The 17,918-nt window shown below is 38.0% G+C and overlaps 1 protein-coding gene across 5 annotated transcripts in view; it reads right to left on the reverse strand.

Moving 5' to 3' along the window:
- The window catches only part of mcf2l2 (MCF.2 cell line derived transforming sequence-like 2), a 107,547-nt gene extending 91,109 nt beyond the window's left edge, over positions 1-16,438 (reverse strand). For 4 of the 5 annotated variants that reach the window (XM_080297627.1, XM_080297626.1, XM_026158159.2 and 1 more), the window contains exon 1: positions 5,579-5,839. In XM_080297627.1, coding sequence (XP_080153753.1) covers positions 5,579-5,687 — 109 coding nt within the window. In that variant the 5' untranslated portion in view covers positions 5,688-5,839. Of the gene's footprint in view, positions 1-5,578; positions 5,840-16,228 lie in introns of those variants that run through there. The other variant, XM_026158153.2, reaches the window with a different exon arrangement.
- Between the last annotated feature and the right edge of the window lie 1,480 nt (positions 16,439-17,918).

The raw sequence follows: 17,918 nt of genomic DNA on the forward strand, positions 1-17,918 counted from the left end.
ATCTTTGTGCTGTTATGTCTGTGTCTCTTTTATGAGTCCTGAGTTATGTTGGGCTGCCAAATGTGGACAACATGTGGAAGTAAACATTATTACTGAAATACCTCTTTTGCTTGATTCCACTCAAGAGTAATCTGACACTAAAAAGATTTTTTGACCCTGATCTTTCAGCGCAGTATTGGTTGTATTTATACACTCAGCATTTCGGACAGTTGTTTTTGTTGCCTTCCTAGAAACATGAATGTCTGGTTTGCCATATCTATTCACAGAGAAATTAGGTGTTCAATTAACTGTAGTGTTCACTGTTAAACTCTAGATATAGTTTTACACGAGTAAAGCAATAACTTTTACTTGTGTTGAGTTGGTAGCTGTTACAATCAAACTTCTAAACATATGGCTGAAATTTTTTTTGATGTTTCTATAATCCATTTTGAGAGCTACATTTTTAATTCAATTTATGAAAATGAATGAAATACTGCTATTACACAAGCCAGAGCTAACTAGATTTGTTTGTTAAATAAACACTTATGGGACTGTATTAGATGAAAAATGAATAACTACTGATGGAATGAGGTTGTGATTTTGAGCTGGAGCACAGCGGGGCAGAGCTGGGAGTGTCTGCCCAAACGTGTGGAGAACCTCGAGGGTTGCTGGCTGTTCTAAGCAGTGGGGAACTTACTAGAGAGTCCAGAGTGTGGAGAACTAATCTCTGTAAATGTGAGGCGAAGGAATGTGGACTGAGGTGGAGCAGAGAGGACACTTGATGAAAGACTGCAGGTTTGGTGATCAGGGGCAGATGTGGACGAGATGATGTGTTTTAGTTTATTCTAATGTGCATTTTAACTTAACAATCTGTAATGAAGTAATCTCAATCTTGGTATCAATCCTGAAACAATGCACTGGATAAGCAGATGAAGTAGAAGACAATGGACGGATCGATGCATGCATGTACACAGAGATCGATGCGGCAGACACAAAGAGAAAACACGGAAGTGACATACTGACATCCACATACAGCAGGAACATAAAAACTGCACGTGCACACATAAACAAGTGCACATGTGAACTTGTACACATTGTTTTCAGCACAATGCCTGTTCAGTTGTTACATGTATTTTGTGACCTACTTCCTACAAGTGGATAAACATTACTGCATTCCCAGGCATGTCATTTGTGTGTGTGCGTTCATGATTCTTCCACATTGTACAAAGGTTCTCAAAAACAAGAAGTCTGAGCAAGGAAGTGAAAAAGCAGCACAGTCAGATTCAGATTCATTCAGATTGTGATACATGCTAGCCTCGGCTTTATGTTGATTCTGAAAAAAAAAGAAGGGGAAAAAAGGAAAGTGTTCAAATGAAGCAGGTTAGAAAGGAAATAAGTAATCAGTGTTGGGGAGTAACGGAATACATGTACCGCCGTTACGTATTTAAAATACAAAATGTGAGTAACTGTGTTGCGTTACAGTTACCGTTTAAAAGGGTGGTATTCAGAATACAGTTACTTTGTTGAAATGAATGGATTACATGGCCGTATTTTCCTGTTTCATATGTTAGGCTATGCCCTCTCTATTTTTGGTTTCCCCACCGGTGGAAACCTAAACAAGACACGCATTAAGAGGCTCTAATGCCTGTGTCTCAATCTCGCGGCCCATGTCACCTCTACTTGCGGCTTGCATAATGACGTGAAGAAACATTTTAAAAAAAATATTCACAAAATGATTTAATATGAAGGCAATAGGCAGGTTGTTACAGGCATAGCCCTAAAGAATGTAGCCTCATGGGCAGGGAGAATGGACTGCCATACCCGTTATGTGTCTGTGAGCAAAGGAGGGAGAAAAAGAGTCGAAAAGTACGAAATGTCACCGAGAAGAAACGGGACATGGAAGCATGTCAATATAATATAACCACTGCAGCCAAAAAGAGTGCCTGACAAGCCCAGTTGTAAGTAAACTATTAAGAGTCAACTGTACACTGTGTTTGTCTTTACCTCCGAAACAATAAGTCCCGTTGGAGCAGCCTTTCAACGCCTCTCTCTGTCTCTCGCTAGCATAGTCGACCCAGACAACAAAGTAAAGCTAGTTTTCGGCTACAAGCCCGACATGAACCCGACGTATTAGCCAGAGGTCCCTTTACTACGGTTCGGAGCCGCGGACCTGTTTATTTAGTTTTCTATACAAGATCGCTGCAAAAAGTGCAGCCTTACCTAATGTCCACCCTACTGTTACTCATTTTATATTAAGAATTAAAAATCTAGTTGGTATTGGTATGGCAAGTAACCTTCAGTAATAATAATAAATCACACAGCAATAGTACATTCATGTAGTTGTAAAAAGCAGGATAGAATATTAAGTAATCCAAAGTATTCAGAATACATTACTCTCATTGAGTAACGTAACAGAATACTTTACAAAATACATTTTGGGGCATGTATTCTGTAATCTGTAGTGGATTACATTTTAAAAGTAACCTTCCCAACACTGTAAGTAATGAAGTGCCAAACACTGCAACTTTGGAAATGGGCACTTGGAGTTTATTCCAAATGTGAGTCAGTTCCCAAAGATCACAATATTTCAATCCCTTATGTTGCACGCATTTAAATATATACTGTACACATGAAAGTATCAAAGTTGAAAAATTGACACTCCACAAACCTATCAGTGACTGAATTGTTATAGTCATCTTTTATATATAGTATATGATTAAAGTTCAGTTAATTTGCTCAAAAAGGGGAAGAGATTGCATAAAAACTTGCTTTGCAACAATGAATATATCAGAATAAACATAAGCAAAGGGAAACATTTCTTTTCAGCCAAGCAGAATATTTACTGTACTGTTATTATAATTTTAATTTACTGATGCAATGTTTAAATGTTTTCTAGGCAAAATGACAAAAAAAAAGTATCTGTGCAGGGACAAGTGGAGAAAAATGATGCGCACATGGTGATCGAGAGAATGGAAAGACAGAGAGGTGAAAATGAAACCTGGATTTTATCTGGTAATTGCATGATGTTAAATTGTGTAATTCTTAGCAGTGATGTGAACTCGGAATGTTACATAGACTAGAGTCTCTATTAACAGCATGAAGCAGGATAACAGCGGTCTCATGAATGAGTTCAGTGTGTTTGGAGTAGACCCACATTATACTCGCAGCTACCGTTTTTAAGTGGAAGTAGTGGGCTGCCCCTGCTTCTTTAAGTTCATGCTGTAACCACATTAATTTGTGAAGATCTGCTCATTACAGACTTTATAGTGGTTTCCAATTTAAAATGTTTGCCAAACAGTGAATATGCAACAAACTAATTTTAATATACCTGCACGTCTTTGATGAAAAACATATGATATGTAAGAATTTGTTTCCATTAATAAAAGGTTTTATATCACATGTGAAAACATGCAGAAGTTTATCAAACACTCTCTTAAGACAGCTTCCTATCTCTCTTTGATCTCTGTCAATCTCAGATACAGGGAGCACACAAAACAGATTTTTTCATATACAAACACAAATACACAATTATGATGCAGAGCCAGTGTTATTTTTGGGTTGTTGTTCCTCAAGGTCTAGGTGAAGGGGGGGCTTCCTATTGGTTCTCAGGAAGAAGGCGTCAGCACAAGAAAACAATCAGAGGATGTCCAGTGACAGATCCGCTGATAACACTTCTCTGTTTCTCATTCCCTGACACACACATACATTATCCCAATGAATATCATTATCACCTCATGAAATGTGGACTGCTAATAATGAGTCACAAGCCTGATCCTGTTTTTAACCATGAACACTGGGGCATCTTGCAACGTCTGCATTTCTATATGCATTTGGTATGTAGCCGTCTTTGTTGTTGTTGCCATAAATACGAGCATGCTTGGTCTTGATCTTGGACTTGACAGCGACTGACAAAACAAAGCACTCTGATGTTTGTCCATCAGTCAGCACACATGTTGAGTAATGGGAGCACAGAAACATCTCTGTTGCTACTGTAAATCACAGGTTTCAACCAACAAGTAGGATGTTAAAGCCAATGTTAAAGAGTTCTGCATGAACAAACATGCTTCCTATCATTCAAAAATCAATTTTAATGACCAGCTTCAAAATGTAAAGATCCCATATTGGTTGCCTTGGCAGCAAGCAAAGAAAAAAAAAACCTAATAAACTGGAAAGGCAGAAACTGTTTCTTAATATCTCTGTGATAAGGTCCAAAAAAATCTGCATAGGAAGACTAATGGCAACAAAAAAACAATAGATACTGGAGCTCATTTCTTTCTTTCTGTGCCATATAATCAAGGATATTAGACAGAGAAAAAAGAACCTGCACATATTCTAACAACAGAACGATGAACTCTTCAGCCAGAACAGTTCATCTAAACGAAACTATAAAGCTTTTTTCTTGGTGTGTGCATTCATTTTTCAATTAGGGAACTCCTATTAGCTGAAAATGGATTTATCTTGTACACTTGTACATTTTCATTGCTATTAGGATTACGACAATAATGGTCATTTACATATTAAAGTTTAAGTTTTACTTGTTGTTCTCACTCTTTGTTGGATTTTAACACCTCTGTTCACTTTTTGTTTGTGTCTTGTATTAATCATCACTTTTTATATATTTTGCATGATAATTTGAATTAAAAATCCTCAATCGAAGTTCATTTGGTGCTGCTTTAATCAATGTCAAATTGTTTCATCAGAAAAGTAAAATTTTCTTTAGATACATCTTTTTGTGTGTTAAAACTGTGAACACTACTGCACACTGTCACGTTTGAATAGGTTAGAACGCCCCATTCATTAGAGACATAGAGGATTCTACACAGTCTGGTGAAAATATGAAACCCAACAATTCACATAGAACCATTTTTAGGAGCATAACCTGCAGCATGATCAAATAACTTCAGCAAAGTATCGATTCTTCTAGTAGAACTTTAATTTGTACAAAGTTTATTAAGAAATTGCAGCAAAGCTTACGCACTCCAAACAGCCATATTTTCAGAACAGTTCTCTTTTTTTGTACAAACTTACTAAAGATTATAAATGAAATTAATTACCAACATGCTAGTATGCTAACATTAGCTGTTCTATAGGAAGGTTCCTAAAACCGCTGACGGCAACAAACAAGCTTCATTTCCAACTTCTTTCAATGTGATCTGAAGCTTTTGTTGCTTACATCTGTTTACAGGTTTCATCATCATCTAGAATTGAATAAACAGGCTATAACAGCAGGATTGATATGAGCAACTACAACATGAGTCAGCAACAATAACAGTGTAAAATTATTTTTTGTTATTAATAAAGACATTAAGATTTTATTGACTAGGACCAAACAGCAACTGAATTTCTGTGTTTTCTGCTGCTTCTGCGCAGCTGTCTCATACACACAGAGTCATACTTTATAAGCTGCAGTCAAAACATATTTTACATTGTTGCTTGTCAAAGTAATTTTGCTTCTTTCAAGCTAAATTATTAGTGCTATAGTGCCCAAATTTCTAATCACTTCCAAAGCTGTATTGAACCAAAATTGTATAGCAGTGTAAAGGTAACATATTAAAAGGGTTGAGAGAAGAATGTAATGGTGCATAGAGGATTTACATACTTCCTAGTATGGCTGATTCAGTCTCCTGACACACCTCCAGGAAGCTGTAGTAAGATTCCATCTCAGCAATGGAGATCCGTACAGTGGAATAAGATCCATAAACGTCCATATTTACCACAACTTGTAAAGCAAGATCCAAAGGTCTGATGTAACAGCCTTCCTCAAGATTCTGTTTGTAGTCAGAATAAACTGAATCTTACATGGTTGTACTGCATGTATATTCTTTTCTATGGTATCTACCTGTCCTGCCTCCCCACTGACTCTGTCAGAGAAGCGGGGGGTGATCCATGTTTGTCTAATGCTTCTCCTGTCTGTTACACACACAAATACACACTTTTTGTTTTCTATGCCGCTGTGCTGCTGGACCTGTTTGTTGCATGTCCCTGTACAGCCCACAAGATACCTGTGACCTCTCTACTTCTGTCTATGTCTGTTTCTGGCTCTCTGTCATAATCTCTGCTACAGGGTAAAGCCTATTACAGGTCATTTGCATACACCCACACCTGTTACAATCACAGACCTGCTGTGAAGGAGGGAGTTTACACTCTATGTAGACTCTATTAGAGGTTCTTTTCTACCCTGTACACTTCTCTCCTAATTTTGAGAGATTTTGTGTAATTTTGTGAAATAATTAACAACAAAAATACAAATAAAAAAGGATACTGTGGAGAAATACAGTATTGTTTCCAGTGAGCCAGTATGCAAAACATCAACATCCTGGCTGCTTACCCACATGACATGTAGGTGTAATATTTTCGGTCACACCTGTGCTCTTGCTCTAATGTGACAATATACTGCAAACCTTTTAAACACAATCACCAACTTATGATAAAGTCAAGAGAATCATTTTGAGACATTGTCAAAAATAGTCTTTTTTCACATGCAACACACAGCTGGGGATTATCTGCACATGTATTCTCTACTGGAAATATGCTGCTTGGTATAGGCAAGGGATGGCACCAGGAAGAGTGTAGACATTCTCTAGCTCAGAATGACCTGATCTATTCTTGCGTAGGCTCCGTCTGACATTATACAGAATTTTAGTAAAAACCATGTAATGCCTGAAAGGACTTATTCTGACACTTAGAGCACTGCCTTGAAATGTCTAAAATAGTTCTGAACTGAAATGCATGTGAGAAAACAGCTTATTTATATGGTGAAAAAAGCTCTACCCACTGAAGTCTTATTTTAAGCTATCGTAGAAGTGGATTACAGCAGTGAACTCTATTCAGGTACACACTGTACTTAATCTTTTATAGTTTTTACCCAGATAAAAATCAGCTCATGTAACTTTTCAAGGCACTAAATAAAATAAAAGAAGTTTTTTTGGAGGTGGCTAAAATCCCATAAGCATCTCATTTAAAGGTTTGCTGTATGGTGCTTTATTTCTGGCAAGTGAATTACCTGAAATTAGTTTGTGAGTACAGAATCAAAGAAAAACAGACCTTTTTTAAATGTTGGCATTTTTGTTTGTTTGTTTGTTTGTTTGTTTGTTTGTTTGTTTGTTTGTTTGTTTGTTTGTTTGTTTGTTTGTTTGTTTGTTTGTTTGTTTGTTTGTTTGTTTGTTTGTTTGTTTGTTTGTTTGTTTGTTTTGTTTGAGAATTCATAATAATGAGAGACATTCAAAATACCTTATCTCACTTCATTACCAAATGAAATGATTGAAATGAAATCATTTCTCAGCTCAGTTTTTCAGATTTTTCACATGCAAATAAACAGATTTAACCAGCTGGAGCATTATCTAGTGGTGATGCAATCAAATATGCAAATTGTAAAATAAGATTGTTTTATCTCACACATACAGCTCGACACTGCTCCCGATCTATCTGTAAAATAATTTCTCTGTCTCCTCAGATGTGATCCCAACTCTGCCAACAAGCAATCAAACTGCCCGACTAACATCCTGCAAATGCATGAAAGCAGCTGTGATTCAACTTCAACTCTTGGATTAAACCATTAGATTCTCCCTGCTGTTGCCTTCTGTTGAGAACTGGATGAACCCAGAATCCCTGTTTCTTCCTTTTCTTGTGTAGAAACACCAGGACCAGCACATCATTGCTGGATGTGAACTGCATTTCTTTTTTTTTGTAGTGTGTTTTTGAGGACAAATTCTTTTGCAAAACCGCAATGCTTTTGATGCGTATTTAGATTACATGATAAATTTGCATCTCAAATAATTTGAATTTCATCTTGTATTTTAAGGTCCAATGGTCAAATTTAAATTACAAATGACAGAGCCTGTCACACCTGCCTGTGAGGATTTTAGCTTTCACTAAGGTTACCCTTTCCTCTGACTGTCATAACTGGTCTCTGCTGTCCTTTGTCAGTCAGCTGTATCTGGAACGCTTTCTTTTCAGTCTAAAAACTGAAGTTCTACAGGACCTTAACCTTAATACCTTTTTCATGTGCAGTTATGAGTCGAGTATCTCTGTTGGCCTTTTTGAAAAATTGATGTTGGTTCTCTTGATGTCAGCCAGCTCCTTTAATTCCCCTGGAGAGGCTTGCTGTTCCCTTTATTCTCTCCTTTACTGCCCAAGATGCACACTTTATGTTCGTTCTGTGGGTATCTGCCTGTGATATCCATGCATGCTTCCTGTTTCATCCTTAATAGTTGATCTAGCCCTTCTTTGTGGATGCTTTAGGTACTGGACTTCAGGAGGAATCTTCTGCTAGCAAATTCTTAAGCTTATAACAGGACTATTGATTGAGCGAGAATCACAGAAGCACCAGTGACCTCAGATAATCCTTGTTCTGTTCACTGAGATATTTGAATGCTAATCAATAAAATCAAATCAAATCAAATCAAAACATATTTTTCAGCTAATTTTTCAAATAGAGCTTCTGCACCTTCTGTTATAGTTAAATTGACTCTTTCAATAACTCCTCACCACTGCATAAGCTATTATTATTCAGGTGCCCATTTAAGTTATTTTGCCCTCTTCCATCTCTATGCAGTCTCACAATCAGTGTTTTACATTAGTTTCTCATGTGTTATTATTATCATGTCACAATAAGCAAAAACTGAGAAATCTGCACTTTGTTAAACTGTGTTCGTGCCGCCACCATGTATGAAAATGTTAGCATGTACAATAATGTAGCTTACCTGCTTGTATTTTATATTTCACAAGATCAAACACATGGGATAGACTAACACTTTACCACACAAAACTGTATTAATAAGCTGCAGGTCCATTTCACTCCCACTCCTGACAAACCACTACAGACTCGTGTGTATGACCATCACTACCATTGACAAGGTGGTACTAAGGAAGCAGCATTATTATAGGCTTTGACCCTTTAAAGCTCTTTTTTACTGAGTACGGATTAAGTCAAAGCTATATAGCACACACACCTATAACACAGTCACTACAGTCGATATGACAGTCACTTACATATTACTGATCCCATGTTGCTGCTGATCTTTCTGTGACACAGTGTACAGGAGGGGCTGAGCCACACCGCTAAACCAACATCCAGTCCAATGTCCACAGCAACACACACATACAAAGATCTGGTGATACTACAGTCCACTCCTCAGGGCTGTCTGGTTTTCCTCGGTACTTCAGGCCCAGTCCTTGTCATTTTGTGTGTAAGAGTAGCAAGAAACGGCAGAGAGGTATGGATATGTGTGTGCTGATGTTCGTGTTTTCGTCAAAGAGGGGGGTTGAGCCTCTCCTGGCAGCCTTGTGACCGGCTTAGCTGCTCAGTTCTTACCACAGTTTACACAAATATCCTCAACAATACTCTCATCAGGCAGCGGGGACTTCCCTTCTCCTCTGCATCCTTCCATGTTTACTCCCAGCTTTCCTTTCCCCCCGTCCTGCTTCTTTTATGCCCCCTCCTCTCAAATGATTTATAAGGCTTCTCCACATTGTTTCTTCACTAGTTATGGATGCGTGTGAGATGGCTGCCACGCCCTATCTATAGACAAAGCTTTAGACTTTGAACTGATCATGTATGTAAAACAGCACAATTAGATAGGTTTTGGTCACACTCAGAGTCAAAGATGCATATAGTTGCATCGACTACATTATTCAGAAGAGAAAAAACTGTATGATGTTGGTTATCCATCAATAAGTGTTTTCCCTCCACCTCTTCTCGGATACTTTTAATTTCTTAGTTAAAAAATGTTAAGAAGATATAAAATAGTAAGATGGCGAATATTTACATGCACATATGTTGGGTTGTGTCCAAAAAGTGGGTCAAGGCTGTGGCGCGTGTGTCCAAATAGTCTAATAAGTGTGTTACAGAATGTATGTGATATATAATAAATATTCCTTGCAGACAATAGTTTTGGCAGTTTATCAGACTTTTTCTTTTAGGTTAAATGTTGATATTTTCTGACTGTTAAAACTTTTCATTCCATATAAAAATACATGAAAATATAATATTTAAGGTGACTGAGGAGGATGCATTACTGCAATTTGGCGTGACACATTACTTGTATTTGAGGTTTTATCGTACTAAATTGTACCTGTTTAATTCCTTTCCTTTAATTCTCTTTTCACACATGAAGATGAGAAAAACCACTGAGTGCTAATCAGCTGCGACCAAGACAACTACAGTCATCAGCAACAGCCAATATCTGTCAGTGACCTCAGCCTCTCAGAAATGTTTGTCCTTTCCACACGACTACAGGACTCTTCATTAAAGGACACGCGACAAAAAAGTTCTGGGGTATTGTAAATCAGTTGTCTTGGTTCTTTTTGTGTTGTGTGACTGGACAGTTTGTGGAGGAGAAATATTTTTTTACTAAAATGTAACCAAGTTTCTTACTTACTGTGTTATTTAACATCTAGTTCACATAAGTTACTCTTAAAATGACTTTTCTCAGAAACTTCTGGTGTTACAGTCTAGCCTTATACAGTATTTCCATTCAGACAGTTCACGCATCAGCCTGAATCTTTCTCCACTCGTGTTTGAAAGTGTTAGCTAGGGTTACATGAGCTGCATGTATATCAGTTAGAGCAGCCTGTAGGAATTGCATTTTTCAAAACTATTTCAACAAAAAGAATAGAGCTTTTATTCTGTTGGTCCATTAAAAAAAAAGTCTATTTTTGGTCAACTACTGTTCTAACCGCTGACATCATGGATTATGTCACTGCAGGCCTTGGCTAGCTCACTCACAATGACCTTCTCCTACTGGAACCAGAAAATCACCATAGACTTGAAATGACGCAAGCAAACTATCTTAAAGTGACAGTCCAGGATGCACAAGACGGACATTTCCACACATTACTGAGTACTGACGTTTCAGACCAGGCACTAGAGCAATCTGAATAATTGATGAACATGGCATTCCCACCAGTCCCAGATCGAAAAGGAACAGATGTTGTTTTCTGTTCTCTTTAGCACTTTATTGTTAGCATAAAAAACAAGCTTTCACTCGGTGTGTTTACCAGTTAAGTTATTGGTGAAATCATTTCAGAACTTTCAAGGAAAGCAAAACAGTTAGCGTTCCTGATAAACTGCAAAAAACTAAAAGTGAAACTATGAAATGATTCACATGTCCTGATGAGCGTTTCCAAGGAACACTGTGATTACAGGAATACCTTTCAAAATTTATCAAGTATCTTGCCAGCCAACTGAAGTTTTCAAAATGAAAAACTAAAAGGAAAACAGTAGTTGTATCAACGAGTTTGCCCTGTAGTCAACACTGAAACTGTGACCAGACCACTTGACCTTGGCTCATTTGACCTGCTCAGCATTTATCCTCTTAAAAATTGTTCTGTAAAAAAATTAGGCCAAACTGTGAAAGTTCTCCTGTGCTATTGTTCAGCTCTATTGTTGTGAGCAGGACCGTTCAGCTGGCCTCTGTCCAGCAGACAGAAAGAAAGACACTTTCCAAAGGATATGGTGTGCCTCCCCTCCCCACCTCCACTCCTGTATCATATACAGGAAGAGGAAGCAGAGAGAATACAGTGCTAACGTCATCACTACAAAGGTTGGCGCTGTTTGGAAGCTTGGGTGGGTGACAGGGGTTTCAGGCAGGAGGCCTCTGAATAATATTACAAATCCTGAGCTGCTATCAATAGGCTGCAGTTGAGATTTCAGTAGCGGACCTCTGAAGACATGTAAGATGTGAACGCTGTCAAATACAGAAAACTGGTAGTGTAATGTTAGATGAATCTCCAGAAAGATACAATGCAGCAAGCAAAAGGCCAGGCAACAATACTGCTAATTCTGCCCTGTTGTATCTTATACCAAACGACATATATGACCACATTATGATTTGAGTTCCAAGCTGTAAGGATAAACATCTAACCTAGCACCATAAACTCAATACAATATCATAAATGATATATAGCGATTTTCATACACACACTACAGACCACCTAGCTTTTTTAAGGGGGCAAAGCGAGGCATTAAGAAGCTACTCAGAAGACATAATCTCTTCAGCATGTCCTGGGCCTGCTCCATAGTCTCTTCAAGTTCAATCAAGCCCAAAACACCTGGAGGTAGACCAGGAGGTATACCCAAATGACTTCACCTAACTCTATTTAATCCTTTCCGATTTTATAAATGTTTTTAATTTATTTATTTGACATGTGACAGATAGCTGTGTACAACAGTCATCCAATAAGATTTACATTTTCTCAGTTATGTAGAAAAGACTTCAACCGAGAAGAGGAATCACAGATCCATAACAGGTCGGCATTTTGTTGGCAAGATAACTCATAATTAAAACAACTGGGAATTGTGTAGGGGAAACAGGGGATAGTTGTAACATAACGTTTGACATTTCTGTCTGTAGCTTGGAGCTCTTTTAAGGTAGTGGATTCAAAATGTAATGCAAAGTATTTACATATATCTGCTATTAAATAGTACAGCTATTTTCTCTGCAGCACAATTACTCATTGCATGGTGTGGTCTCAGACACAAAGAGTGAAACGTTACAATTGACCCCATAGCCTGGATTAGTTGTAACATATCCGTGGGTGAAAAAACTGACAAAATCTTAACATGTAATCGTTTTTATTCAACACCTGAATGCACTTAGAACTATTTATGTAGCTGTGTGTGTGTGTGTGTGACAGAATGCAGAAATCTAGCTTTTGAACATCCATGAGAAGAATTACTTTTTTCATGGCTTACCTTGGTGTGGTTTGCAAAGTGCTTCAGAAAGATGAGGAAATCTGTTTCTTGCACCCATCCTGATTTATTTCCACTACCAGTATTTCCTACTGGCCCATCTCTGACAAAGTGGTCTGCATAACGTGGGAACACAAACATTGGAGGAACTGTGTTGCCAATGGCATTAACCGCATATACAAAGGTGACCAGTGAACCTTTCTCTGCTGGTGTCATTGTCCCAACTTGTTTAATATAAGTTAAAGTAATAGTGTGGTAAGTTGTAACATCTGCATTATTGTTACAACTAACCCAGACTGTTGCTGTTACAACTGACCCAGACTCCTATAGCCATGAACTAGCTAACATTACAGCCAACGGCTAAAACATTAGCACTAAAGACCTACACAGAATATATCCCCATAGACATACAAATAACATAATTTAAGTTTGATGAGTTTAACTGCAAAGCAGATAATGCTATTAGAAATTAACATAAAGTTGAAATAAAAAAACATACTTTTTTGCATACAAATTAATTTTTTTCTTCTTAAACTGTCTGTGTTTGCCAAAATGTGCTAATTTTTCACATGTGATAGAAGAAATGAATTGGGCATGTACAGGATGAATCACATCATTTGACACTTAGCTCTGATTGGAGAAATTGGAAGTGCTACAACTGACCCACGTTACAACTATCCCTGGGTTCTCCTGCAAGCTAATATGCAACGTGACTAACATAACATTAGTCACCTCCTATATGTGCTCATAATGACATCACCAGTTCAGATAAGGTTTGAAAGTGTTGCCTGAAACTGTTTGGCTCTTCCTCTGTTTCTGCATGCTCTGAAACCCAATTCATGTCAAACAGTATCATCTTATAACATTGGTACAGTACATTCTCATGATCTGTCTCTACTGATCTAACACACACCAAGGAAAATTGATTCCATTTTTGATCAATTATATTCTGCCATTTGAGGCTTCTCCTCCTCCTGCTGCCTGCACAATATCAAAGGTGAAAAGCCAACAAGCTCTCTTCAAAATGACTGTACAGAAAATTAGAGAGAGTGTCTGTCATTCCTTTAATAACAATAAGCAGAGGTGGAATTACATCACCAAAAGCCCTTATAGTTTGTTTTGTTTATACTCATAAAGGAATAGTGAAAAAAATGACCACCAATATTTTTTGGTAATCACTTTCACTTTACCCTGGTAAGAATATTATAAAGTCATAGAATGATGGCGATTTCATAGTAACTTTGAAATCCAGTGCTCATTTATTAACATGGGCCTGCTGTGGTGAAACTACAGAGTCCTGTAGATGAATTCCAAAAAGGTTCATCTTAGATAACATGCTTTTTATGCAACACTGGAATATAGCAGCCTACCAGTCGTAACAGTGAATAGCTGTATTAGGAAAAATTGCCTCATTCAGCAATCGACTCATACTTTCCCTTCCCGCTGAAGAGGTGATTCACTTTAAGTCTTGCCTTTATTAAAGCTTCAGCATCTCCCAAGTAATTTTGTTAAGTAGCACAATGCTCATTTAGTTGTCAGTTAAACAAATTATTGAAAGAAGTATAAATGCATATTAGGCAGTTGCAGTATGAAAAAGAAAAAAACTGCAGTAATTTGCATGATAATCTGTGTAGCTTGAGTGTAATGTTAAAAGTTTGTTTTCATGAGCTGTTAATGCATATTTGAATTGTGGGAGAGCAATATTTTCTCACCTTTCATAAAGGATGGTCCAGTGCTAAAGGGGACCATACATGAAGCAATGCAGCACATTTACTTAATTAGAGAATTCATCCAGCTCTTATTATCGTTCTCACACAGATGCTTCCAGCTTCACGTCACTCAATTAGGAACCTTCTTAAGTAAACTGACTGTTAAACTGCAGCCTTTGACTGGAGCCCATCTGAGCTTTCACTGGACACACACTGATACTGGTCATCCATCGCAAAGCTAACACGGATAGACAGGCAATTATTCACACTCACATTCACACTTTTGTCAATTTAGAATCACTGATTAACCTAACACACATCGGAGAAAACTGGAGTACTTGGAGTGAATCTATGCAGTTTTTGTTGTTTTGAAAAAAATATATATTCCTTTTATTTGCCTCTAAAAAGTGGGGTTAAGGTTAATTGTAATCATCAATCACAGAGAGAGGCCTTTAACTGGACATCCAATATTTGTTATGAAATTTTAGTAATGTATAACTTTAAGACCGAACTGAAAGGCCTGAAGTAACAAAAAATAATAATAATGAACAAATTTTATTAATGACAAATTAGCTGCATAGAAAGATCATTGATGGTTGGGTCTGTGTATTAATGATGTGCAGACATAAATCAGTTCACAGAGTCATATTGTAGTTTCGTGTCATTCTTTTTTGGACTGAAACAAGTCACACTACTGTAAATCAATTAACTTCAGAGTGCAGACTTAAAATTAAGTTACACTCAGGTTAGCATGAGACCAATATCAATAGTTTCTCAATTATATAATGGGTATAACAAGTAATCTTTTAAAAACAGGTGAAGAATATAACAATATCCAGTTAAATTAACACCTTTACAGAATCATCTGTGCTGCAAACACTGGTGGCAGCATACTGAGTGAGCATGATTTCCAGTAAATTAATTCAGAGCCAGTTTCCATAGTAACACTCTTCACAGGCTGCCCTCCGCCCCCCTACCCATCATTCTCTTAGCTACTGTGCAGTGCAGGCAGTGCAGCAATGGAGAATACTGTGCAATGCAACCGTCTCCAGCGTGGCACATTAACCTACTTCCACACCAGAAACAACCCGGATGCGGAATTAGAGAGAAGGAGGATGAAAAATGATGGATGAATGAGGAGAAAAGTGCAAGGAGAAAAAAAGGTTTGAGTGGACTGAACTACATGGAAGGCAGAATGAAGGACACACAGAGGGGAGAGAAAGGACAAACTCGGGATGGAAAAGAAGTGATTACTATGAGAGAAGGGCAAAGAGGAGAGCTGGAAATAAAAGGCACAATGAAAAAACTGAGTAAAGGTAACAAGACAGAAACTTAAATGGACAATATCAATGGAAGACTGAATATGTATCATCATTATTTATATTAAAACAAGAAAATAAGATCCTGGTCTCAGTAATATTTACTCGCATCAAAGGAAACAGTTAATGTATGCCAGTGAAAATGAGAATGAAATGAAAAATCAATTTAAAAAAGATGTTGATTGCTGCTGAAAATCACAACTGAACCCAATGACTTCTCTGCTACACTCTTTGGCACATGTTCCTTCTTGCCCATCGCATCCCTCTTCACTCAGTGGTCCTGATGAGAGGATGGAAATTCCCTGCCTCCATTTCATTTGCCCTGCTTCCTAATCACAAGTCAAAGATTTATAGATAAAGATCTTTCACCACAACGAGGGTATATTCCAAGAGGCGGGCTCTCCTTAGAATTTCCCATGAGAGGATACCGTTTAAAACATCCGCTCCTCTTATTCTAATTAATCCACCTGAGAGTGAAACATGAACAGACAGACAAAGGGGGGAAACTGAGAAGATATACGATGACTTACCGACATGAGTGATGACACACTCGACCCTCTGTAGCAGCTCCTGAACCGACATCTCGTCCTCTCTCAGCCAGCACAGCATCTCAGGGTGTGGGTTGCATCCACTCTTCTCTTGATCTCTCTTCGTCTCACTCTCTCTCTCTGCTGCCACGCCTCCTCTCGTCACCCTTCCACCCCAGACAGTCTCCCCTGCTTTTGCTCCCTAATCCAATTTTCTCCCCTGAGATTTGTGTCTCCCTTTCTTCCCCTCATATATGTTGATTCTTATTTATACTCTTATTCCAAGTCCTTCCTCACATTTATCACCATCACAGACAGCCACAAAGCCTGGGGATAATGATAATGTTGATGCCACTCCCAGCCACTTAGCTAAATAGTAAGTCTACGTATAAAATAACCACGCTGCTAGTAAGGCACATATAAAGTACCAAAAAAAAAACCCAGTTGGGGTTGATAGAATAGAAAATAAAATAGCTTAGTCAATTGAACGGTGAGCAAGATAATCTGCCAGTCAGTGTTCAGTAAAAAACAATGGCAAGGTAACTGTTAAGCAATTAAACAATAAAAGCCAGAACAAGTCAAGCGGAAAGACAACAAAAGAGGCAATTTGTTTGTCACCCTATCAGTCAGAAAACTGTGCCAATAGTAAAAAATAAAACTGCATTTTCAGAAAATTTGTAAGTAAAAACATCCAATTATTGATCAGCCATCCAGACACGAATAGAGCCAACCGTTCCTTGTCATGATGCTCCAAGCCCCAACTGAAAACCAGAAAAATCCTCATAGAACAAAAGTAAATATTTACAGCACCTCTAACCTAGGAAAAGACAGAATGCTCCTCAGCCAGGGGAGATAGTTGAGTCAACTCCATTGAAAGGGAAACTCCTCAAGCTTGATGGGCAGGAAATCAGTGGTGCTGCTGCTTTGATGATGCTCTATTTGCTCTCATAAAGAAGCTGAGTCACACAGAGGGAAAACGAATCAGAAGGCTGCTTCACCTGCCTGCAGGGCGGAGGGAGAGACACAGAGCTGGCTGAGGGTGGGGTGGGGGTTAATAGGTCCAAGAGAGAAATCCTGGTGCCTGGAGCTGGACTGTAAGAGGAGTGGAGCCCCAGGAACATACAATGATTATCAAATTAAACATTATAAAATATATATATATATATTCTGTTTTTGTTAAATATGTGGGAAAATAACATAAAACATTTTTAAAACCCTACATATTTAGCCATCAAAAAGACCGTGTTAAATTAAATAACTCACACGACTCATCACGCAAGAGCACGAACAAAACAAATCATTTACGCTTTCACTTCACAGAGTCATTCGGTGCTACTAAAGCCACTCTGCTAATCCAGCTCCACATTTTGCCTGAACCAAACAATGTAAGGGGCTCTAGCATCTCTCCATGGCCCTGTATGCTCCTGGGACTGTCTATTAGCCAGAGACATCTGTGCTCTTGCTACTCATTCATCTTCTCTCTGCAGGCAATCACAGGCTGTACAACAGAAACAGCCAAGATCAATGGCCCATCAACTGGCTGACAAAACAAAGCACATAATCCTGTATTTCTTAGGAACATGACTACACAGTGTTTGTTTTTGTCAGATGAAATCATTAAATCTAAACTATCGGATTATTTATTTGTTTATTTGTCTAAAATTTAACAGTTTAGAATATAAGCGGAAATATT

This window comes from Astatotilapia calliptera, chromosome 23 (genome assembly GCF_964374335.1).
Source record: "Astatotilapia calliptera chromosome 23, fAstCal68.1, whole genome shotgun sequence".
Classification (NCBI taxonomy): Eukaryota; Metazoa; Chordata; class Actinopteri; order Cichliformes; family Cichlidae; genus Astatotilapia; species Astatotilapia calliptera.